The 23,597-nt window shown below is 43.4% G+C and overlaps 1 protein-coding gene across 5 annotated transcripts in view; it reads right to left on the bottom strand.

Moving 5' to 3' along the window:
- LOC122720106 (ryanodine receptor) overlaps positions 1-23,165 on the bottom strand; it is a 34,167-nt gene extending 11,002 nt beyond the window's left edge. Inside the window, exons 1-34 of one of the 5 annotated variants that reach the window (XM_043946601.1) lie at positions 23,026-23,165; positions 20,435-20,874; positions 14,632-14,736; positions 14,426-14,524; positions 13,297-13,311; positions 12,668-12,745; positions 12,513-12,588; positions 12,300-12,412; positions 12,016-12,215; positions 11,657-11,839; positions 11,388-11,559; positions 11,127-11,296; positions 10,854-10,978; positions 10,418-10,788; positions 10,003-10,334; positions 8,818-9,926; positions 8,520-8,728; positions 8,130-8,229; positions 6,190-6,388; positions 5,748-6,118; positions 5,442-5,673; positions 5,340-5,369; positions 5,056-5,200; positions 4,629-4,924; positions 4,007-4,540; positions 3,690-3,922; positions 3,504-3,606; positions 3,275-3,430; positions 2,975-3,090; positions 2,342-2,887; positions 1,449-2,267; positions 1,047-1,370; positions 393-670; positions 87-307 (exon numbers count right to left, since the gene is read on the bottom strand). In XM_043946601.1, coding sequence (XP_043802536.1) covers positions 87-307; positions 393-670; positions 1,047-1,370; positions 1,449-2,267; positions 2,342-2,887; positions 2,975-3,090; positions 3,275-3,430; positions 3,504-3,606; positions 3,690-3,922; positions 4,007-4,540; positions 4,629-4,924; positions 5,056-5,200; positions 5,340-5,369; positions 5,442-5,673; positions 5,748-6,118; positions 6,190-6,388; positions 8,130-8,229; positions 8,520-8,728; positions 8,818-9,926; positions 10,003-10,334; positions 10,418-10,788; positions 10,854-10,978; positions 11,127-11,296; positions 11,388-11,559; positions 11,657-11,839; positions 12,016-12,215; positions 12,300-12,412; positions 12,513-12,588; positions 12,668-12,745; positions 13,297-13,311; positions 14,426-14,524; positions 14,632-14,736; positions 20,435-20,488 — 8,114 coding nt within the window. In that variant the 5' untranslated portion in view covers positions 20,489-20,874; positions 23,026-23,165. Of the gene's footprint in view, positions 1-86; positions 308-392; positions 671-1,046; positions 1,371-1,448; positions 2,268-2,341; positions 2,888-2,974; positions 3,091-3,274; positions 3,431-3,503; positions 3,607-3,689; positions 3,923-4,006; positions 4,541-4,628; positions 4,925-5,055; positions 5,201-5,339; positions 5,370-5,441; positions 5,674-5,747; positions 6,119-6,189; positions 6,389-7,491; positions 7,592-8,129; positions 8,230-8,519; positions 8,729-8,817; positions 9,927-10,002; positions 10,335-10,417; positions 10,789-10,853; positions 10,979-11,126; positions 11,297-11,387; positions 11,560-11,656; positions 11,840-12,015; positions 12,216-12,299; positions 12,413-12,512; positions 12,589-12,667; positions 12,746-13,296; positions 13,312-14,425; positions 14,525-14,631; positions 14,737-20,434; positions 20,875-23,025 lie in introns of all 5 variants that reach the window. The other 4 variants (XM_043946596.1, XM_043946600.1, XM_043946599.1 and 1 more) reach the window with 4 other exon arrangements.
- Positions 23,166-23,597: the final 432 nt, after the last annotated feature.

Genomic DNA, 23,597 nt, shown 5'->3' with positions numbered 1-23,597 from the left:
CATTTAACTCGTGGACTTCTCTTGTTAAGCAACAAAACGATTCCGTTAATCATTTCAATTACGTTTCTGAGAAAGATCGTGCTTACCTGGTCAATGCCACGAGGAAATCCGAGACTGCTTCTCGTTGACCCTTTGTCAGCATTCTGTTCTTGCTCAATCGGTACACAGTATGTAACGTGGCGTCCAATAAACTAGCGTAATTGTCTGCCTCGTTATAGAACTTGGAATGCTTGATCAACAATGGTAGAATACTGTTCCCGATATAACGATTCATCGCTAACGCCATATCTGATTCGTATCCATCGTTCTAAAACAATTGACAATTGAGATCGAGAATAACACAATTTTCGTCTATTTTTCTTGATTCAAATTGAATTTATATTCTATTTTACCCTATCCAGCATAGTAGCAGCTCTGAGATCAGGCAAGAAAGCTTCCTCGAGTATTTTGAAGAACAGTTCCCGAGTTTCGATGCCGTAAACGCGTTCCAGAAACAGAACGATGCTCTGCTTGTGTCCAGGAATCAAACCAGACGGCATATCGCTCTTTGGTTTCTCTTCACCTGCTGCTGGATTCAGTAAGGTGAATCTTAAAGACAAGACACCTTGTAAATCATCAAGAGGCACCAACGATCGAAGAATGGCTCTCGCTCGAAGAGACTCGTTCTTTCCTGAAAAATTTACTTGATGTAATCTCGTTCATAAAACGAGATCGTTAAAGAAACGAAAAGCATGATTTTGTATATATTACCGACAGATTCTGTAGAAGCCTCTGTTGCTCGTCAAAAAAATAAACAGTGTTATTAGACTTAAAGAATTTTGAAAGTAACGAAATAGGTAGAGGAGCTCGCGATGAATTGGAAATGAAAGAGAATGGCTATAGATTGGAAATGAAACTAACCTCGCAAATAGTTTGTCAACTCAAAATAGCGAAAGTAGTGTGTATATAAGTGTGATGTTCGAGTCGGTGATACTTACGGATGTATCAGATGATATCGTAAATCCAGGGGAAAGGGACTTTGACTTTCGACAATAGAAGAATCTTACCTTGTTCGATAACGGAAGAATCTGGAGCGCAGCGGCCTAACAAATCCACCAAAGTACAATAGAAATTCAAGATGGCGGCTCCCGTGTCGATATAGTCTTCGTCGTCGTCTGATTCTGGAAGTGGATGCTCGAATTGCATAACCGTTGAACCCTCCGCTTCGTCGTGTACTTTTCGTCGATCCGCGATTTTTTCGGACATCTTGTTGGCGTCTATAATGGCTCTTAATAAACCTTCGCCTTCACCACGAAGAGCTGGACCCAAGCATTCTGGTCTTCTGATCAGCAGACGGATCACTAAGTTTGCATTTTCCTCGACACTTTCACCTAAAAGGAAATTGTAATTATTTATGTGCAACTTCTTTAAATCTTAAGATAAAAAGATAAATTTTAAATTTTACTCACCATTAACCCAAACACAGAATCTCAAGAAGTCCAAGTATCGTTCACCTTCCACTGGATCCCAACCTAGATCAGGATAACCTTTTTCAACCAATTCCGAATTCGATTGCAAACCGCAACGAGACAAGTAGATGGCAATCTTTTCGAGGTAATGTTCTCTCAGTGCTAAAGCAAGCTCCGTATTTTCCATAAGAGAGGAATAAGCCACGTCCAGTGGCGTCGAACCTCTTAACGATGGCCTCGACAGTAAAATATTGCTGTTCTCTAAGAGGAAGTCGAAATGATCGAACATAGCCTTCTGATTTTGCCTCGATGTTCGACAAAAGTAGCACAGAAATCTACAGCATGCCACCACCATTTCGTGAGAAGTATCCTTCTCTTTGGAAACTGGTTCTCCTTCGGTTGTCTGCGGTTGTGTTTGAGCGTCCGACTGCGCCTGTGCACGTCTGCCCAGCGTATTCATCATGATCGCCATCACGTTCTCGTGAATTCTCAATACTCTGATCAGATCTGGATGCTGGAAGAACGTGTGATTGTTCACTAATTTCCAGAGTCGTTCTCTGACCAGTTCCTCCTCCTCTTGGGACATTTGGACAGGCAACAGAGCACGGATCTGGCTCAAACCGACCCACATCAAAGCAACATCGTCTTTCGTCTTGCTGTTGATCACGTAAGTCTTCTCCAAGGCTCGAATTAATTCGCCCACGGTATCGTATTGACGGACAAGCAAACTAAACATTTCTCGAACCAGCTTTGGAGTCTCGATCTGGGATTCCTCGGCCCAGCTGACGATAGTTTTTATGAGAACTTTGCGGAATACCTCTGTAAGAGATAATGAAAAAACGTGAAGAAGCAACAAGAAGAAATAATTTATTCGTTAATTTAATTCTTCAAACCTTCTGGAGTCTTCCTTTCAGGTTCCGGTTCAGGTTTAGGTTCCTCCTCCAACTCTTTCACCGCGTTGATAAAATTGAACAACCTCTTGATGGCGCCAGGTTTCTGAACCTCTTCCATTGACTCTGCCAAGGCATCCGCTGCTTCCTCAAGAGCGTGCAAGGACACGTAAGACATGAGATTGTTGTGGAATTCGTTCATCTTGCTTATCAACTCTTCTCCGCAAGGTATATTCTCGGGATCATCCTCGAATTCCATATTCTTGAAACTTAAGATCGCGTTCATCTGTTCTCGAGGCGGACATCTAAACTCTCTGGTCTTCTTGGCTGCCATCGCCGATGGCAAATCGGACTGTTTGATCTCGATGTAACGTCTAAGTTGATCGGATTGGAGATCGCCAACGAAATCGTGGCTGAACGCGATGATGGACTCGACGCGATGTCGAAGCTGGATGTCGTTCAGGTGATGGAGAAGATAGCACATCTGCAGCTTAGCTCCCTCGGCCATTTTCATGTGAAGCAATCCCTTCTTGTGCTCGTCCTTTCCCTCTGCAATTGATTTTTACATTTCTCTCTCTTTTTCTCACTCTCGACTCCCTCAAAGAAATGAAAATTCACACAATTTGATTCTCTCACCTTTTTCAAACGTTGGGTCCCAAGTCTCGGGATGGATCATGATCAGAAGCTTCATGATGTCTTCGTTCCTGAGCATTCCAACCAAGAGCAACCTGTCTACAAGTTTCAAAAGTGGTCTGGAACAAACAAAATTCATCGTGAATGGAAGAACAACACGAGAACAACGTATTCTGATTCTGCAGAGCTAAGCAAATTATCCTGAAAGCGTTATCTTCTCCTTCTTATTCTGCTGACGAGCACGCTAAATATGCGAGGATTATGCCAGGCGTGCGCGTATTCGTTGCGAATTTTATTACATACAAGAAAAGATTCTCATTGCTGCCTCCGATTGGATCTCGATTGTGAACTTGATTGATCTCGACAGCCTCGTTCAAAGCGGTCATCACGTAATCCCGCACCACGTCGAGAGGGAAGTGCGGGCTGTATAGGTTCCTTATGTTCTCGATCGCCTGGTCGCTGGAAGAATCATCCCTTGATGTCGACTATTAGTCACGGGGTTCACATTTAATTTTCGATTCGTTCTATTTACCTGATGTCTGTCATTTTCATCTGAGGTCGGACCGACTCGGTCTCCAGATACCTGAGACTGTGTTTCATTTCTTCGTTTTCGTACAGTTCCTTCAATTCTTGACCTGAAGGAAAAGGATAAGATTCGTTACGATACGATGGACGTTCATTCCATTCCGCTTTGAAAGAAAAGCTTGTTAAGCCTCACCTAAAGGAATTATGTATTCGTTCTTGCATACTTCCATCGTAGTCGCGTGTGATTCGAGATGCAACGCGATCAACAAGTCGTAGAATCCTTGCCGTAGGGGTCCAGACATGTATTCCGCTCGAATCGCGTACAACAATTGTTTCTGATCGACGTGCTGACACAGAGCGTGTGCTGCTCTGTAATTCGATTGGTAGCACAGAGCCGCGTACAGCGTCAGAGTATGCGCGTGGAAACTGGAAATACGATCGAACAGATCGAGTCGATCCTCGAAACACAAGGGGAACGATAAATTTTTCTCATTTATAAAAATTTCAAACCTGAGTAGCTTGTCCATTTCGATCAATTCCAAGATATCGATACACCTATCTTCTTCAGGAATGTGCAAAGCCAGCATCGATATAGCGTCCTCGCATAACATGGACCAACCCCTGATATCGGACAACTTTAACGCGTGCACTTGGAGGGACTGATTGGGAACTCTGGCCCACTGATGAGGCTTCAGACATTGAACCTTCAGTCTAGGCGGAAACTGCGGTATCACGTGACGCTCAGAATTCTGCAACACCGCGGCGGACAGTGGCAACGTCGTAGAAGTTCTTCCGAGCTCGATTTGAAGGATCTCTTTACTGGTAGCCTCCACGAAGATGGCGGGGAATAGTTTCGTGTCAGGTTCCATCTTGAACTTGTGACTGGTCTCCTTTCCCTCGCACGTGAAGGAAACCCAACCAGTCGCCGTGTCCACGAAACATCCGACGAACATCCCTTGAGACGCGCCCTTGCCCGATGCGTCTTGCGTCACCTCGTTGTAAAGCTCGTCTGCTCTTACCATGTAGCAACTTTGCCTGTCAACCCTGGCGACGAATGGCACACGTTACGTTATATCTTTTCCAACATTCTTTCTCGTTCGAAAGTGCAATGGAAGAAGAATCGAGAACTCACTGCTCCACCGGACGATCGTAGTCGTCCGTGATAACCACGGAACCCTTCCTCACTCGAGAGAGATTGAAGTCCTTGGTGTGCAAATGGTACTGCGAGGTCACCCATCCTACGTAAACGTGAGTTGGATCCTGTCCAGGGAATACTCGTACCCCGTAGAAATATTCGTTCATCAATTTCAAGCATTCCGTATCGAATATCTCGTTCCCAATCGCCTCGACGCCGCTCCCCGTCAGAACGGACATTGCTTTGGGCGCGTTTCGTTCTGGGATCTGGGGCGGTACCACTTTCAAGTCCGTCTGTGGGGGAGGGAGGAAAAAAGTTTCTCTTTATATTTCGTGCGCTCGAAACGAAAAGATTCGTGACGTGTTACGAGACGTGGACGGACGAACAGACAAACGAACAAACAAATAAAAATAAATAGTTTTACGTTTGATATACGAATTTGGGGAGGCCGGCTACTTGCTTTGTTCATCGACAGTGTCTTAGTGCTTTTGTCAGAGACGTCGGAGCGTATCGGTGGCTCGGGCGTTTTCGATTTCGCATCCGGAGACTTCGCTTTCCGCGAGAAGAATCTGTGGAACATCGTCACGTATAGAATATCTATGGATTTTTATATTTTTCATATATATATATATATATATATTCTTCGACACATATGGATACATAAAATATATTTCAAGACGCGAGGTTAGATTTAATTCGAAAACTTACGGGGCATCCTCCATCTCTTTGCTAAGTTTGCTAGGAAATATAAATATCATTTCCATTTATCCCGAGAGAAGAGAAATATTATAGAAATCGAATTATACTAACCGGAACGGCGAACGCCCACGTTTCTTCTTATCGTCTTTGATATCGCCGTTCATGTCGCCGTATCCGTTCATGTCGGCCTCGCTAATCGCGTTCTCCATGTTTCCCGTCCGCGATCCGTACAGGGAACCTTTTCTCGGAGGCCTCGCCGGTTTGTTCCTCTGCATAGGAATCGGTGACTCTTTCATCATTTCGTCGGCTTCCACCGCATCCTCCGAATAGTTCCTTTGCAATCCTTCGGAACGAATTTCAATTTAAGATTGAAATTTATATTAGAAAAAAATGTTTACACATCACAGAATATCTCACCTTTGATGTCGCTCATACTGAAACCAGATTTCATGATCTGCTCTATGTGAGCAGAGGGCACTTGTTGAGCTTGCTCCATCTGCTCGGACAACAATTTATTCTGGCGCATTTTGATCTCCTGCCATCTTCTCAGTTTCTCGCTCTCCGAAATGAAGATCGATTGACATATAACTGGCAACGACAGTCGAAGAAATTCCCAATTGGCCTTCTCCATCGTTTCGAACGTGTTGTGGGAGATCTTCAAACATGGCGGAGTGTCGGAACCCGCTGGAATCCTGGCCACGTCTATCCTCGTGTCAGCCATGTCGTCCGTGTTCTCGAAAATCGGTTGATCCTTGGTGTACCAGAACGTAACCGGTCGATTCATGTTTCTGTGCGCATCGAAGATTATTTTGTAACGTTCAAGTCGAGGATTTTACGGATCGAGTCGTGCGTCACTTACACGCAGAATGGCTCGTATCCCTCTTGCAAACCGCAGGTGGTGAAGAATTTCAGGGTGTTCACGTCCTGTCCAAACGTTAATTTCGCTTTTTGACCGACACCGAGAGTGAAAGCTGGCACGAAACAGTCGCCCTGCACGTCGGCGAACGAGGTTTCACCACCCAACGCGTCCATCAGCAGTTCCCCGTTTAGAGAAAAGCCTAAACGGGGGGGGTGTTCGTAGATTTCAGATCGCTTACGACGGAATTATTATTAATATTACGAGACAAAATTAATTTTAAAAAGGGTCGACTAAAAAGTAGGAATAGATACAAGTAATAATTGCGACTAGCAATATTTGAAATTTTAAAGAAGCATTATCGGTTAATAGCGGCATACAAAGATTAAAACGGTAGATAAAATGCAACTATGTACAATTATGCGAAGCAAATGTGAAAATTGTGGAAACGGAAACGAATGTTAAACATGCATACAGGGGATGGGTTTACGTAAAATGTTAAAAAGATAAAAATAAGTGGACGATGTTATCGGGTGAATCGATCGAGGAAAAATAAATAAACAAAATTTGATGACGAGATTTGTAAAAGGTAGAAGGGCATTTCACATTTTTGATTTGGTTTGGAAGAATTTTTTTAATCGAGACGATTTCAAAAGCCGTTCTTCTCAAGGCCGTTAATTCCTTTTCAAATTTCAACACCACTCTTGGTTTTTTTTTTTTTTATTAGTGGTTAGCAAATATGAATCGTATATGAGAAATATGACAAGCATTATCGCTGTTATTTACATTGAGTAGAATACTGGATACGAAGAAATACAAGAACAACACACATGTGAATGCTAATTGGCATTGTGTATGATGAAAGTGCACGAATTGATTAAGGAACGAGTGAAAATCTAATAATATATATATATATATGTACATGAAAGCATTGCCGGTGATTGACATGACAAGATGAAATTGACGACGATAATAACGAACATTTGAGCCGTTTCGCGAAAGGGAACGAAAATAAAATAAACGTGATTCGCTTTGCAAAGTACGACCGATCAAACAAACGACGACGCTCACATTGGACCAGTGCAAATTACTCGCGTGCTTATCAATACAAAGAACGTAACAAAATAAAGTAAAAAAAAAAAAAAAGCGAATAATTAAAAGTATTCATTCGAATTTCTCCAACTCTGTATACACTCTGTTTCAGAGAAATGTATCCAGTAATCTATCTCTATTGGATCAAATTATAATATGTATGTATAGCTTGAAATGGCAGCTGAAGCGTTCGCTTGAAAGATTCCGTCTTACTAATCGTTCTGTCGATTAGATCCAGGAAAACCCCGACAACGTCTCCAACCTGCCATTGTTTGCCAAATGTCTCGGCTGTTCCCGAGTATACTTTTTCCTCCTTTAAAACAAAATTTCACCAATTTCAAATTCTCTCGTTTCTGATTCGTATCGGGAAACCGTGACGCGATTAATCGTAATTGTAATCGTACGTTTAAATCGTGGAACGTTCAACGTTTCATGTTCCGTTTCTTTTTAATGTTCTTGTTCCGCGCGTTTGCGGGTATACGTGTATACGTGTGTTATGCGCATGCGCGCGCGCGTTCACGAGATTTTTATAGATACGAAAGGGGACAATAAGAAACGATTTATTTTGACTCTAATCGATAACACAATCGGATAACAGTTCCTCGCGAATTCCCTCGCGGTTGATAAAAAGAAAAAAAAAAAAGAAATGTCAAGCCACACTTCGTCGAACGAAATCCCCCATTAATTTCGTTCGATGTTTGGACACAAGGAAAAAAGAAACAATCAAGTCAACATGGAGAAAAAAGAACATAGACAGAGACAAAGACAGAAACAGTAGAAAACGTGAAAAAAAAAAAGATGATAGACCTGCAAATCGAATTATTTTGGATATATTCTTGGGAAAATCTTACTGATCGTTCGGTCCGCGACGTCAATGAAACATCCAACAATGTCGCCCACTTGATATTTGTGACCAAATGACTCGTGGGTACCGGCGTGTACTTTAGTTACCTGACATTCACGATTGGTATCATTATGATTAATCCTTATCATCACTCAACACATATCGATCGATCAAGAATGAAAAATTTCAATTTTCGTGACAAACCTTACCTACGCGTAAAATTACTCGCGCACAAATCAACTGTCCAAACCAAAGTAATAATAATTCCTCGTACGTTTTATTTCTTTCTTTCTTTCTTTCTTTCCATTTTTCTCGCGAGTTTCTCCGTGTTTATTTTATAATCGAATTTCTCGACGCGTATAAAAATCACGTGTAATAAGCTATGGACGACACTCACGTTGTAACCGTCGAAAGCCCATGTGTTCTCGTCGCTTCCCAGCATGCTTCCGGGCATGCAATCCGCCTTCGCCCAGCCAACTCGCATCGGGCCAGCCGTCAAAACCTCGAACTCGAAGTACCACTTTCCATTGCTCACCGCGTAATGCTTCTCGACGCGATAAGTTCTGAATGACAATTGACGTAACCTGCTGGCCTCCAATAACAGCGCTGCAGGGAAACGAGCAATGCTATTGAACCAATACACGACCAACGCCACTCTTACCAATCCAATATACGTATATATATATATATCTTACCTTCGTGCTGTTCCCCGGTAGGCGGTTCCAACATGTATCCGTAGACCAAGAGCGTCCTCACCGTTTCACTGGCTGTGTCACGATTGGCTTTCTTGATCGCTTCGTCCACTTTCGGATATGGAACCAAATGGGGGCTCCTTCTCATCTCCGAATCCTCGTTCAGGCCATACGTCCAACCCTGACCGATCCTTTCCTTCGCCCACAAATTGTGGGTGTTCTCCGCGAGTTGGTCGACCAGCTCCTCCATCTTGGGCGTGAGGTTGATCGCGGTGAGGTCGAGGGGCGCTGGCTTGTAACCGCTGCTCTGCAGGAAGGGCTCGTTCGGAAGCCTCAAAGTTTTTATCCTCGACGGCGGTTTATCTATAGTGATGTAATATCCCAACGCTAGAACGGTCTTGAGAGTCTGCACGGCCAGCTGAGTGTCGTAACGTTTCTCCGCTGCCGGTAATCTCTCGAACTGAACGATGCAGGGATGAATCTTCCTCATGTCGTCCCTGTGCTCCCCGTACATCCATCCGGCCTCGATTTTGTTCATCGCCCACATCTCGTGGATGTTCTCGGCCAGTTTGTCCCTGATTTGCTCGACGTAGGAGGGCAGGTTGATCATGGACGTGTCGACCGGGCCCGGGACGAAAGCCGTGTCGTCCTCGACCAGCCAGGGGCCGGCGAGCACCACTTTGTTCATGTTTCCAAAGTAGAAGCACGGATCGAGGGACAATATTTGTTGGGGCAGCAGGCTCTCCACCAGGGGTGAGAATTCTTCCGGCGGTTGGAACTTGAGCCGGCCGTGGTCGCCGCCTAACAGGAATCTGCAGGACAATTTGGACGAGCAGCTGATGGCGGGGAAGAACATGCCGTCCAGGTTGAAATTTCGAAACGAGCCCGTGATGGGCGCTCCGTTGAAGGTGAAGGTGATTATGGGTATCGTGAGATCCAACGCGCAACCGATCACGTCGCTCTTCCTGATGTAAGGCTCCGCCACGTTGTGGACAACTTGGGTCTTTCTACCGCCCGTCCACAGATAGGCACCGTCAAACCCGAACGAGTAGAGGTCGTCGCCGACACCGTTTCCACCCCATTTCTCGCCACCACCGGGATATGGCATGTACCTTTGGAGACAAGAGAAGAAAGAAATGAGAGAATCTCATCGCACGATCTATGTATAATCGTTGAAATCGGATGTACCCGGAAGTGTTGGCCCATCCTATTCTCAAGTGCGGCATCATGTGCGTGGTCTGCTCTATATGATCGACGGTGACTTCGAAGTACCATTTTTGATAAACGGCCGAATTTTCGACTCTGCCGACGAATATGTTCGGCCTTACGCTCGCCACGTGGTCGACCAGCTGGGTTTGGAGGAGTAGATTCTTCCCGGGTAGCAGGAAATCGCAGATATTGTTCTGCGACGATCGGACGGCGACGCCGTTACCCACGCATAGCGAGCAAAGAACGTCCAACACTTTTGGATCCCTTCCGTGTTTCTCGAGCAGGGAAATTATCACTTTAATGTGCTCGTCCTGCGGAGATTAATCGTATTAATAATCAAACTTGGCGATTCCAAGAATCTCAAAGATGGAATTCACTCTGGAATTTCGCTTACTCTCATCATGTTCAAAGCCTCGGGCGAATCGATGAGGACGCAATGAAGCACGTCCAACATCCCTGTGCCCTCGCTCGAGGCTTGCGATCCCAGACGGCTGAACAACCAGTTCAATCGATTGCTGTTGGCAAATTGGGCGCAATTCGTGTGATTTCCTTTGATTATTGCTGCCAATAGTTGATACAGGTATCCGGATATTTGATCCCAGGCTTGGCCGCTCTCGTCACCCGAAAGGGCGACGAGAAAACCTTGCGACGTGATCACGTTGATCTTGTCGATCGCTTCCAAGATCAGATTCAGTATACCTTCCTCTTGGAACAAGTCTTGACGATTCCTCAGGGCTCGGAATTTGTTCTGTTTCTCCTCGTGTTCTACGTGGAGATATATAATAATAATAATATTATTCGTCACGAGAGAGAAATTACGTTTCTCTTACCCATGTCGTCTTCGGGTTGAGCAAAATAATTAATCAAGTCTTCCAGACACATCACCATTTCGTTCAGATTCACGTTTTGGAAGAACATGGACGCTCTTCTATCCACTTGCAGCGTCTCTAGGCCTCTAAAATGTATTCGCTCCTTTCAATCCTTTTAATTCGTTAATTTATCATTCGGTTTTGTCACGGCACAAACTATGTCCAAGCTATGTCTGCTCCGTTTCTAATCTCCATATTTTAATGCAAGTGCGATTGAACGATGATCATACTCACGTGATGAATTGGGTAAACAGACTGCTGCATTTCCTAATCACTCGAGCTGTCCTAGACTCCTCCTCTTGTGAACGGGAGAAGACCAAACCGTCGTCCATTTTCCCTTCCTCGTGAAGGACGGCTTGCTTCTCCTCCACCTTGCCCACGCCCTTCTTCTTCGTCTCGTACGACTACGGGGATAATAAAATCAGGGAGCAGATTTTGATTTTCTATCCTCCAAGGGGACGAAGGGGAAAAATATAAATTTAACGAGAAGCATACTTTGTACGAGACCCAGAGACAAGTGGTGGCGTGTTGCATGATAACGGTCGAGTCGCCGTATTTGATGATCGGTGTACCGATAACCTCGAGATCCTTGTCCTCGAGAACGATCTTTTGATCGTCCTTCTCTTGCCGCAACGAGAACGTCGAGGTCTCGATCGTGGCCTCGTTCCTTCCAACGGACAGGGGGAGAAAAAAGGAAAAAAGAAAATTCATGCAACTTGGTTGATTATCGGCCTGACCCTTGAACTTTACTAATAATAAAATACCTATCGACCAGATACAATTCGTTGTTTTCTTTCACCCCGAGATACCGGCCTGTAGTCAGGTGTCTGATTCTCATCGGGTGCAACCAATTGATGAAACCACCTGCCCACTTCGTCCTCGCCAGCTCCAACCTCCATAACGATCGTGCCTGGCTCATCACGCTCCCTCCCTCGTAGATCACTATACTGTGTGTAAACAATTAATTATTATTAAATACCGGAATTAAATATCGGAAACCGTGCGTGGTTTCAATCGTATCGCTAATCGAATTATCTCCGAAACAGTCAGATTCACGAAAAATGAAAAAAGAAAAAAAGGTTTAAAATTTCCTTTCATGAATGGATTCGGTTTCTACGTTTACTTTTGACTGGGCGCTGTGCTCCATGTTGAGGGTATGGTGAGACACTCGTCGCCACCGTGGAAGAATCGAAGAACGTCACCGCCAAACACGTAACCGACGTATTTCATCCGGCTGATTCCTGTACCGTACGGTTGCACGGACCAGTGGGTCACGTGGAACGAGGCGTTCACCACCGACAAATCGTTCTCTTTGGTGGTGTGCTAGGGGAAAAAGCGGATGGATTGGGATATTTCGAAGAGTTTAGAGGGGAAATATTTTAAATTTGTATCACTTGGCTGGCATACCAGGTATCTTTCGGTGGCCACGGATACCAGGATAAGGTCATCGCCGACTCGAACCTTCTCACCCTCGGATCTTTGCTTCGATGCTGGATGCACCGTCCACCAACAGGCCTCGCCTAAACGATCAATCGTATCAGATATATGCGTATATGGAAGCACGACAGGAATTGATATCGGTTCCATATTATTAAATTCGATCGCGTTCCATCGGCTAACCTTGAGAATGCTGTTGGAGACCCACGTCGAAAGCCAACTTGTCGTTGGACGAGCTGGTCGATAAACAAGCCAAATACTGTGAATGAGACGATACCGAGTTACTTATTTCCCTGTATCTGTGAAAATTACGATTTTACACGATTTTATATATTTACCATGTCGCTGTTCTGATGCCTTAGTAAAATGGCGTTACCGTACAATAAAGTTCTGTGTCCAGATCCTGTCCCCTTTCCCTACAAATGCACAGAGATATAGCGATTGAAGCTACATACTTGGAGAACCTAAGATATGTGAATATGTGAAAATTGGATTAAGAAGAAGAAGAAGAAGAAGAAGGAAAAAAAAAAATGTAAATGAAAGTTCACAAGCGTTACCGATAAGAGAAGGCCATAAATAACGATTGTTAACGAATAATAAATTGAAATCGGCAAGCATGTTTATACGTGCTTTTGTGATGGAACAAATATTTTTAAATCGATTGTTGCGTGTTAATCGAACATAAAATAGGGAAAAAAGAAAATGCATTCGTAGATCCGCGTGATCAGCATACAACATAACGTGAGCGTTTAAACGTAAAATGCACAGATACAAGTAAATCAAGTAAAGAAAGTATCGAACGAAAGTGCAAGAGCGAAGGAAGAAAAGAAAAAATAAATAGAATGGGGAAAAAAAGAAATATAAAGATATGAATTTACGACATTCAAAAGTACGCAAGCAAATGACGTTACTTACAAGCGCAGTGAACGTAAACGGTGTCTTAGAGTGATACGAAAGATATACTTACTAAATTTTCTTGCTGCTGCAAACAGAAACATAAGTGTTGTAAATCTCAATTTTTCTGTTTTGCCAATCATGAATAGATAGATAGAAAAAGAGAGAAAGGAAAAAAAGAGAGAGAGAGAGAGAGAGAGAGAGAGAGAGAGAGAGAGAGAAAGAGAAAATGAAAAGAAATTCGGTGAACACGCCTAGAATGTCGATCGATAGGTGAAATGTATTATGTACATATATGTATCTATACGTGCGATTTTCACGCATGTGGATGATTCTCGTATTGCGATGAGTTGCAATTGCGATCAGTGCAGACGCAACAAAAATTGGACATAAACACGAGGGACAAAAGACAATACGGACAAACGAAAGACAATTTGAGACGTGTTACACGGATGCTACGTGGATGCATGCTACAATTATTGATTGGACAGAAAAAGGAACGAAAAAAAGTGCGGATGCATTCAGAAAATTATTTCTTTGCATCTTGTTCGAAGGAAAAAAAAAAAAAGAAGAGAAAATAAAGAGAGAGAAAAAAGAAAAAGAGAGAAAAAGAAAGAGAGAGAGAGAGTCAAATGTGCTTGACAGATTTGTCGAAAAACAATATTGACTCGATTGGAAATCGCGAGTATCTACTACTTTCTAAGTGCATCGTTCGGTTTTAGTTGGCAACGTTCGCAAAAAAATGGAAAGAAAAAAAAAAAAGAAAAGAAAGTATGGAACAAATGAAATAATCGATTAATCCTCTCCTGCAGAAATGAAATCAAACAAAATTTTATGGCCCACTCCTATGCGGGTGATTTACGTACTGAGATCGATTTACGTGAACCTTATCGATCCTTACGCACGATGCGGAGGAGAGTTCCGTTCTTTAAAACGCATTTAAAAAAAGAAAAAAATCTTGCAACTTTGTCGTCACGATCAAGCAAAACTGAAAAATAAAATGATGCGACGAGAACGTCTGCACAGGAAAATAGAAAAAGAGATCACGAGGAGGGATAAGCGAAATATTATTATAGAATCTAAATATATTTTTCGTCGTCGACGAAAAATTGCTTCGTAAACGTTGTAACGATATTCTCCATAATATATATATAGTATATCGTTGTACAGTGTTTACGAGTGATAAAGAAGTGGTACGTTACCGTCTCGGAACCGGCAGCAGTGACCAATTCCTGCAAAGCTCGCACCGAGAGAGCCTGCTCTATTACGAATACGCATTGCGACAGGTCGGGTGGTATGTTCTGCAATTGTAAACAAAAACGTGCAACTTTTTCACTTTCCGCCCGTTTTATTGTGAAAGTAGTACGGGTAAAGAATTGGGCGGCCATTCACACGTTAAATACCTTACCTTATCCGCGATATTCTCGAGGAAACAGTGTCGATTACCAAATCCCTCGGCTGCCAGGCACACTCTTTCACCGGTTGCCGTGCAGGACAGACATACCATATCCTCCTACGAATTTCAATTCCATATTCGATTCAATTTCTTATTTCTTATTGTTCTTCGTCTAGGTTTAAAATTTATCGATAAGAATTTATGGTAAGAAGTGCAAACGTTGATCCACTTTCGTAAATAACCGTGCAATTTATTTTTTTCTTTTTAAAAAGAGATTTCGATCGCGGAGTTGAAAAAAAAAAACGATTCATTGATGCGTTGGAGAAATAGTAGAGGAGAGCAACGTCGACCTTTGCGAAACGTTGAAATATGATGTGAGCCAAACAGCAGATGTTACACACTGTGCCAAAACCAATTTGGACCGTCTCAAGAATGTGCGCCACTAGTTTTTCACGAGCGTATACCGTTTTCGAAGTGTTTCGAAGCGGCGGATTTGTCAGTTGAACGATGCCACCGTGTTTTTACCTAGACACAGGCCTTAAAGTGTCGCTCAAGCGAGTAACATTCTTTCTCTTGTACGCGAGTCACTCTTATTCGATCGATTGTTGTCACGAAATTCTTTACACGGGAACGTAAAATTCGCAATTCGCAGTTTTTGAAATCAAGTACACCGCGAATTCTCGAAACATTTCTCATCGATTTTAAATTTGGACTCGATCTTTGCGCCCATCCATCCGGGATTAAAACAGACGTACATTTGTACAATGTCGCGCGTGTACAATGTAGCCAAATAGTTTTAAAATTACGATCGCACGGCAAATTTAGAATCTCGAACGGACGTGAATTCCAATTTCCATTCGAATTATAACTTGGGATCGATCGAGTGGAAAGTGTTATAACTCGGATCGGAATATAATTGCGATCGACGAGGAACGATATATACTACGTAACAAGATTATTTCTATCGCGAGTATGGTATTGGCTCGTAAAATTCCGTGACATTTCTCAATTTACAATTTACACCAACGTCGAGACTAATGACGGTTCCGCTCCATTACTTTACAGGCAAATATTTTTCACGCGGATAAACGGCGCACGCATGCGAAACGCGTGTAACACGAACATCGTTGGGGAGGAAAAAAAAAAAAAAAAAGAAAAAAGAAAAAAAAAGAAAAAAAAGTGAAACGAGTTCTCGAATTAACATAACGCGTTACTGGGTTATATGGAAAAGCACGCGATAAATCGTGTCTCATCTGACACGATTTACAATTTTTGCCAATTCATCGGATTCGGAAAAATCGAGAGAAATTTAATAATAAGAATATAAGAGTTATCGATCTCGATCGAATAATTTATAAATTTGGATCGTGTTTTACTCGATCATGGAGTTACTCCGATTGCTATTCTGGCGTGGCGTCCATCCGAATGAGCGAAAGTAGAAGGCGAATAACGCTTTCGAATAAATCAATTATTTCCCTCGCCCGCGGAATTAAACCGCGATCGAAGCTGCAACGTGTTGCAACCTCGGGTCAAGGGTGTGTCTGTATTTTCAGCGTCCGACAATCCGGCGCGATTTCGTTCGAGCGGATACTAAATATAAATCACATTGACTTTTGGATATGAATCGGCAAGTTATATTCGCATTTCGCCATCTTTTTCGATATTTAACGATATTTTACGTATACACTGGTTGCCAAGAAATATATACATAATACAACTGCTTCGTTTACCATGGAATTTGAGGAAAAAGAAAAATTGGAAGAATTCGAAGAAAATTTCTTGCCACGTCAATTTATTTTTCTTAATCAAATGATGACATACGATTAAAACAACGATCCTAATTATCGATCGAGTCACTTGCAAATTGAAATTGCCGTGAAAACGTCAACGATACGTTCTTTCCACTCTTGGAATATATAATTCAACCAGCAGAGTGAAACCGAGCCTGCGTTATTAACGCACGGTCGGTTGCTTTTCGACGTGAAATCTTTAATGAAGAGCCGTATTGATTACACGGAACAATGTAGCATCGATTGCTAAAATTAACTGTCGCCACATCGCTCTTAAAGAAGAAAGGGAGAGAGTGTGCTAGGAGTGGCTCGGCTCGATTTTAAACGACCAACGATTTATTATTTATTTTTTTAATTACCAGCGTCTCTTTTCCTCGTGGCAATTCAATCATCGTTGCAAATGGCAACACGCGAAGCGAGCATTGGACGAGCCGCGAAAGTGCGCGCGATAATTTCGAGTGGCGCCCAACGATGCCAACGGTTGTTCACTTAATTAATGATCATTACGATGCAGCGAACCGTGTGCACCTCGACATAATTTTCCACCAGACGTCTCGAACGTACTTGTCCTACTGTTTTCGAACCTTGTTGTTTCATCGTCGAACAATCGCGATTAAAAGTAACGTACATTGCCCGAAATTATTATCTTTGATTGCTCGAATTATCGATTTTTTTTTCAAATTGATGTAAAAAAGAAAAAAAAAGAAAAGCCTGTTATTGATAAAGGATTATTGTCTGATGGATATTTCGATATTTTCGATCGATTTTTGAACTTTCACAATCAATTTCCGAGATCGAGAAAAACGGCGCGAGGGAAACCGAAAGTCGAAGAGGAACGAAATTACGCTTCCTATTTCCGAAGCGGGGGGGAAATTGATTTAATCTCGTTCTCGTGCTACCAAAGCCGCCAATAATTATTCGAGCAGCGTTTCTTTCATCTCTGAAATGGTTGATGAACGAACGAACGCGTATCGCATTGTGATTTCGATTCGATCGGATTACAAACACCTTGCAAAACGAGAACGAAGCGAAGGCTGTCCGAGATGAACGAGATAAATGAATTATGCAAGAAATCGCTTCCCTCGATCGATGTTCGATTACCAATACTATCGATACAATTCTCGTGCACTATACAACGCGAACATAGTCGACAAATAGTTCAAATGTTTTCAACCGTTTGGATATGTTAAGTTTGGCTACATATATCAAATTTTCAAGTAAAAATTCAATAACCAAAGACACAGCAGTACGACATGAATCGACCCCTCGGCTATGAAAATCCCAACGACGACAGGTGAGGCACGATCCGTCCCAATAGGCTAGAAATCGTGTTGGAATAGAGAATCACTTATCCCCCTATGTATCGACACGATCATTTCCATTGTGAAAACTCTGCTTTGACACTCGTTCCGGTAACTGGATCATCCCTGTTCAAATTTCATCGTGAATTCTACGCACGACAAACCTTGCCTCGCGATTTCACAAATGAACGAATCGAGCGTTTCGCGGCCGATGGTCCAACTTAACCCAAATGAGGGGAGGAGAGATGGATCGTTAAGAGTGTGCTCGTCTTCGAATTTGATCGATATCAAATTACGACGATTAGTAAATTTTCATTTCAACCAATTGAATGACCAGCGAACGTATCAAAGTGTGTTATCCTCTTAGGGAGAGGGGACGCGAACGCAAAGTTTGGATCGACGAGATTACCACTCGTTTGAGCAGGTGCATATTCGGTTATGTTACCCAGTCACGAACGCCACTTAACAGCCACTAACAAATACTTGACTAATTTCGAGATACGCGATACGGTGTAATTAAATTAACCGTAGTAATTTTCATCCGTTTCCTCTTTCGTGATTCTCGTTCGATCAAACCTCGTCGTCTCGCCATCGTCCACGATCGAAAGGAAACGGGAGAAAGAAACGTAATTACGGCCGTAATTATTGAGAGGATCTCTTCGAGGTATTCCCTGCCCTGTTAATGATTTCCTCGGAGACCTCGCGACTCGGACGATTACTTTCTCGGAACAACGAAATACTTGCTCGAAATACCCCTCCGTGATAATAACTTGTAATTCTCGCCGACTACTTAACACTATTTCAAACACGATATTTAAAAAATATACGCGTGGAATCGGAGGGCGTTGTTTCGAGGAAGCTCGAAAAGGATGGTGGTGTTCATTTGAATTCGTATGGCCGATTTTTCGACAGGAACGCGATACTACAGGATGTTCAATTGGAACCGACTCCAAACGTGGACACGGCTGTGATGGAGAGAGGAAGAGGATGCCGCCCCCGCCGCCGCCGTCGTCGCCGTCGTCGCTCGAGGAAGGGCAAGTGCATTTGCAAACCGCGTAGAAGAAGGCGAAGGCTGATCCTGTCCTCGAATCCTTTCATCATCTTCTACCTGGAAATGTACTTCAAGTCGCCCGGGGAACGCGTGACGAAAGTGGCTCGCAAAGCCGGCAAGATGTGGTGCGCCCTGCCGGAGAGTTCGAAGAGGAAATACATTCAGTTGGCGGAAAAGGCGAAGCGAAGAAGAAGATAGGGATAAACGAGAAGTCTGTCTATTGGTGATACCAAAGCTCGTACGAAGAGGAGGACGGAATAAAGCTTCGAAAGCTTTTTCTCGAACGCGTTCGTGCGAAGAAAAAGCGATGCGTGTTCCAAGACAAGTGGCGATCGGTCAGTCGCATTCGAATCGCGAATCTTCGCGCAACGATGACAACAACAACAGCAACAGCAACACTAACAACAACACCAACAACCATATACATATTTATCGTTAAAATCGAAACATAAAGTACAAGAAATTCGTATCGAGAATCCATTGTTCGACACTGTTGTCCCGTGTCCTGTGTGTATCCACTCGTAAAAAAAAAAAAAAAAAAAAAAAAACGCCTTTTGTACTGTATGAGACAAATATACACTTGTTTTTATATATAGGTACGTTACATTGCCAAGTTATTGCGGAAAGGAAAAGGAGGGACGAGCGAATAACGCGGGAAAGGTCTAAACATGGAGGAAAATAAAAAAAAAAATCGATGAACACGCGTGTCGATGTTAACATTGTGGCTGCGCTCCGTTAACAGGACTGCATCAGAGATAGAGAGAGAGAGAGAGAGAGAGAGAGAGAGAGAGAGAGAGAGAGAGAGAGAGAGAGGGATGTATTTTTACCAAAGGGCGACTATTAAAGAGCGTGGAACAGAATCGGAAGCGCGTGTGCAGCTTACGGAAGCTCAAGGCCTGTAGCCTACCCTCTCGGTCACTGTGTTACCGCTTGATCCTTGCGGGTTCGAACGAGGTCAAGGTCGTCAAGTATGGGAACTTTAAGTGCTTCCACGATTCACCCACCAATTCCACCATTCCCCCTTTCCAACCAACCAAAATCGCGTTCTAACGTGCAAGAAATAGGGTTCCGCGTTCCGCACACGTACACACAGGTGACAACAGCAGTGTAAACAAGGTACACACACGCGCGGAATCTAACTTTAAACCGCCACCTAAGCGGATTTGCTCGACATCGATGCTCGTTTTTCCCTATATCCGATCGTTATACATATATATATATATATATCCGACCCTTCTTTCAAAAACGAAAACGTTCTTTCATCCGTTGGAACGCGGATTCTTCAATAACATCGCGCGCTTTTCATCCCCACGTGATAGCCTCGATTGTTCGAGCTTATCTGCGCGCGGCTTTTACGCGAGAACATCGCGTGATTAAACGTGGCTCGTTTAATATTCAACCAACATTTTTTTCTCAACGTTAGATCAACGTTTGCGCGATATCGAAATAAAACAATTTTTTCCTTTACAAAAAAAAAAAAAAAAAAAAGAAAAGAAAAGAAACAGTATTCCATCGATCATTCATACGTACGATACACCAAATATCAATACATTTAACATTAAGAAAATTTCCATTCCATAGCCGGAGGAGCCGTAGAAACGTAGCTCCGATTGGAATGGATGAGAAAAAAAAAAAAAAAAGAAAGAGAAAAGAAACGAAATACGTGGACTCACCGTGCGAAGGAAGGATACGTCATCCTGCTCGGAGCCACCCTCGCTGTCGGCCATCCCGTCGGCACGTCTTCACGTAACCTGACGTCGAGTCACCGCAGTTCACCCCTTTGTCGCGTTATTTTCCTCTCCCGCACCGATTCTCACTCCCCTGCCCACCGTCCCCAGCCTCGATAGCGAATAGGGCGAAACTTGGTCACACTTGGCCGCTCGGATGATCCGACTGCATGTTTCGGCTGCACACGCTACGGCTGCCGGCGCTGAGAACGTTTCCTCTCGGCGGTGGCCGACGACGACGACGACGACGACGAACACCAGCGGCAGCGGTGTCGGCGACGTCCTAACCTCCGATGGAGCACCAACGATCACCCGCTACTGGGGAACGGGGTGGGTGGGTGGTTAGCGCGTACCTCGGCACAGACCCTCGCGCAAGCGCCCGTTTCCTTCAATCAAATTCCGCATGCTCGAAATTCCGTCGTAGCCAATCTATCCTCTGTGTGTAATCCGCACAAAGACACACACACACACACACACACACACACACACACACACACCCTCTCTCCTTGCTAAATTGTTTTTATTTCTGCAAGACGAGTAATCCGCTCGTCTCGATCTGCGGCTCGAGTGCGCGTAAAATTTCGCCACTCGCCAAGAATTTCCGATTTTCCCCAGGATTTTAATGTTATTAAAGGGGAGGAGGATCGTGGAAATTTCGCGGAGAAATTGGATTACCGAAAATGGTATTCGAAATGGAAAGAATTTTTGGAATTCGTTAGAAATGTATCGCAACGTTCGGTGTCTATGTCTAGAATCGTAAGAATGGATTACACAGCCAAGGGATCTTTGAAGAAGGGGGGAGAAAGAAATGTCGCGACTTGGAGCATCGATTATCGGGAATTAGGGGGAGAAATTTTTCGTCTCGAGAGAAGAGAAGTTAGTTTAACGAGGAATCTTGTTTCCATCCTCGAGGAAAGTAATTATCGTGACCTAGAATATTTCAGAATACATACAGTTAATATCATTTAGCGAGGATACTACACGGAAGATCGATTGCTTTCTTTTTTTTTTTTCTTTTTTGATTATTCTTTTCACAACGAATCACGGATAATTAATCGTCGCGTGGCTGTGTTAATTGCAACAATGCGTCGATATTATTATTGTTAACGATATTATCGGTTTTCTTATTTACGTAATTGACCGATGCGTAAACGTGCGTCAATTAAACTCGGAAAGCCTCCAGAACGGAAGAGTATATTTATACAGTATATTTAGATGCGGTAGATTGAACGGTATGACGGGTTCAAAAGTTTAAAAATAGTTTAGACCAAGTGGCCACATCCCCCTTGTCTTACTTCCGCGGTGGTGCGGCGATCTTAAGGCATCACAATCCAAATTGCTTTCCGCTAATTTCGCAACTGCGCTTCCAATTTGTTGAATCAGGTTTCTGAAACCTGTATCTATATAAGATATATTTGCGCGAAAATCTAATTTACTCGCGGATAAATCCAATTTGCGAGGAACTTTTTCGATCAAACGCGATCTTCTTCGTCTCGATCGATGATCCAAGAAGGAATATCGACCGATCGAGAATGACAACGCGGCGTTGGATCGAGAATGACATCGACGCGAGGAGGAGAATCGGAGAATCGGAGACCTATTTCATTCTCGAGTCTATTTCCAGCGAGCGGGCAGAAATAGACGCATTTACAACTCGGCGGATCGAGCGAAGATCTCCACGCTTGTTCCCGCGGAACTCGAATTAGAATATGGTAACGAGCGATCGATCGAAGGTTAAGGATATCGCCAACAAATTTTGGAGAAGAGGAGGAGGAGGAGGAGGAGGAGAATCGCGATTTCGGGGGAGGTCAAAGTGACGATCGAGAAACGGAGCGACGCGACGACACGGATACGTCGATAAATCACGAAACTGTTTAACTGGCAACGGATCAAACGAAAATATTGTTCCCGTGCTAAATATTTCCTCAGCCGATATTTTCTCGCCGCCCGACCGAGCTAAGAGAAAATACACCAGGGATGAAATACACGGCGATGTTACTACCATTCGTCTCGGTGTTTCGCAATTTTTCGAAAATTCGTTGCCAAAGAATATATCGATTCGTAAGGAGGATCCAAGGAACGACGAGCGTTTTTTTCGCTCTCGAATTAATCTTTCTTCTTCCTTCCTTCGTGTGCGTTTCGTGTATACATATATATATTTCTAGATACGCTCGATCTCGGATCGATCTCGATCAACCGGTAAACACTATGACATAAATGTAATTAAAACAGACACAAAACATTCGAGAAAGCTCCCTGGTATCGCACTCACACTAAATTCGATGCGTACATCGAGGTCGATTAGTTTCTCGAGTGTCCGCAATGCAACCCATGCCGAGAACCGCACGCATTTCATCATACGTTTTTTTTCTTTTTTCCAATCACTTCATCGCGTGAAACGCCACACAAGAAAACGATATATATACGGATGAGAAGAACTTCGATTTCGAAATTTTCACGTCGAAGGGAACGAAGGGAACGATGTGGAGAAAAACGATGTGATTGCCTTACTTCCACTACCGCGAAGAAGCACTCACTTCGATTCGGAGTCGATTTCCGGATCGACCTGGCGGGGGGGATGGTTCGATCGATCGATTGAGGCTGGATCCTTGGTCGGGACCCACCACGACGACGAAATTCGTGTCGAGGCTCGAGCGATTCTGGCGGGCCGCGCCGAGCGGAGTGAAGCGAGCTCTCTTCGGCTATTTTCAGCCTCGAGCCGCGTACGCCTCTTCTCACGCGATCGCCACGTTCCTCCGCTCCAAACGCACCGTGTTGCTTCCCAACGAGTTTCGTCTTCGTTTCGTTGATTCATTATGGGCTATATTACACAGAGGAATATGATAAAAGGGATCGTTGAAAGTGGAATTAATTACTTATTATTATCACTTAGCTTATTATTATCACTTTACGATTATTTACGATCGTACGTTTTTTTTTTTTAGAATTTTAGAATTTACGTGCTTTATAACTCTGCGTCCTCGAAATAATACGACACTGTACGTGTAATATTGTTGCAAGAGAACGTTATTTATTTACCATCGTTGCGTATTTATGCATATTCATGAGTTTCATCGAGCCGATTTAACGTAATTTCGTAATTTATCTC

This window comes from Apis laboriosa, unplaced genomic scaffold, assembly GCF_014066325.1.
Source record: "Apis laboriosa isolate Shangri-la unplaced genomic scaffold, ASM1406632v1 scaffold11_cov152, whole genome shotgun sequence".
NCBI lineage: Eukaryota > Metazoa > Arthropoda > Insecta > Hymenoptera > Apidae > Apis > Apis laboriosa.
Note: the sequence above shows the minus strand (reverse complement) of the source record. Positions and strands in the feature narration are given on the sequence as shown.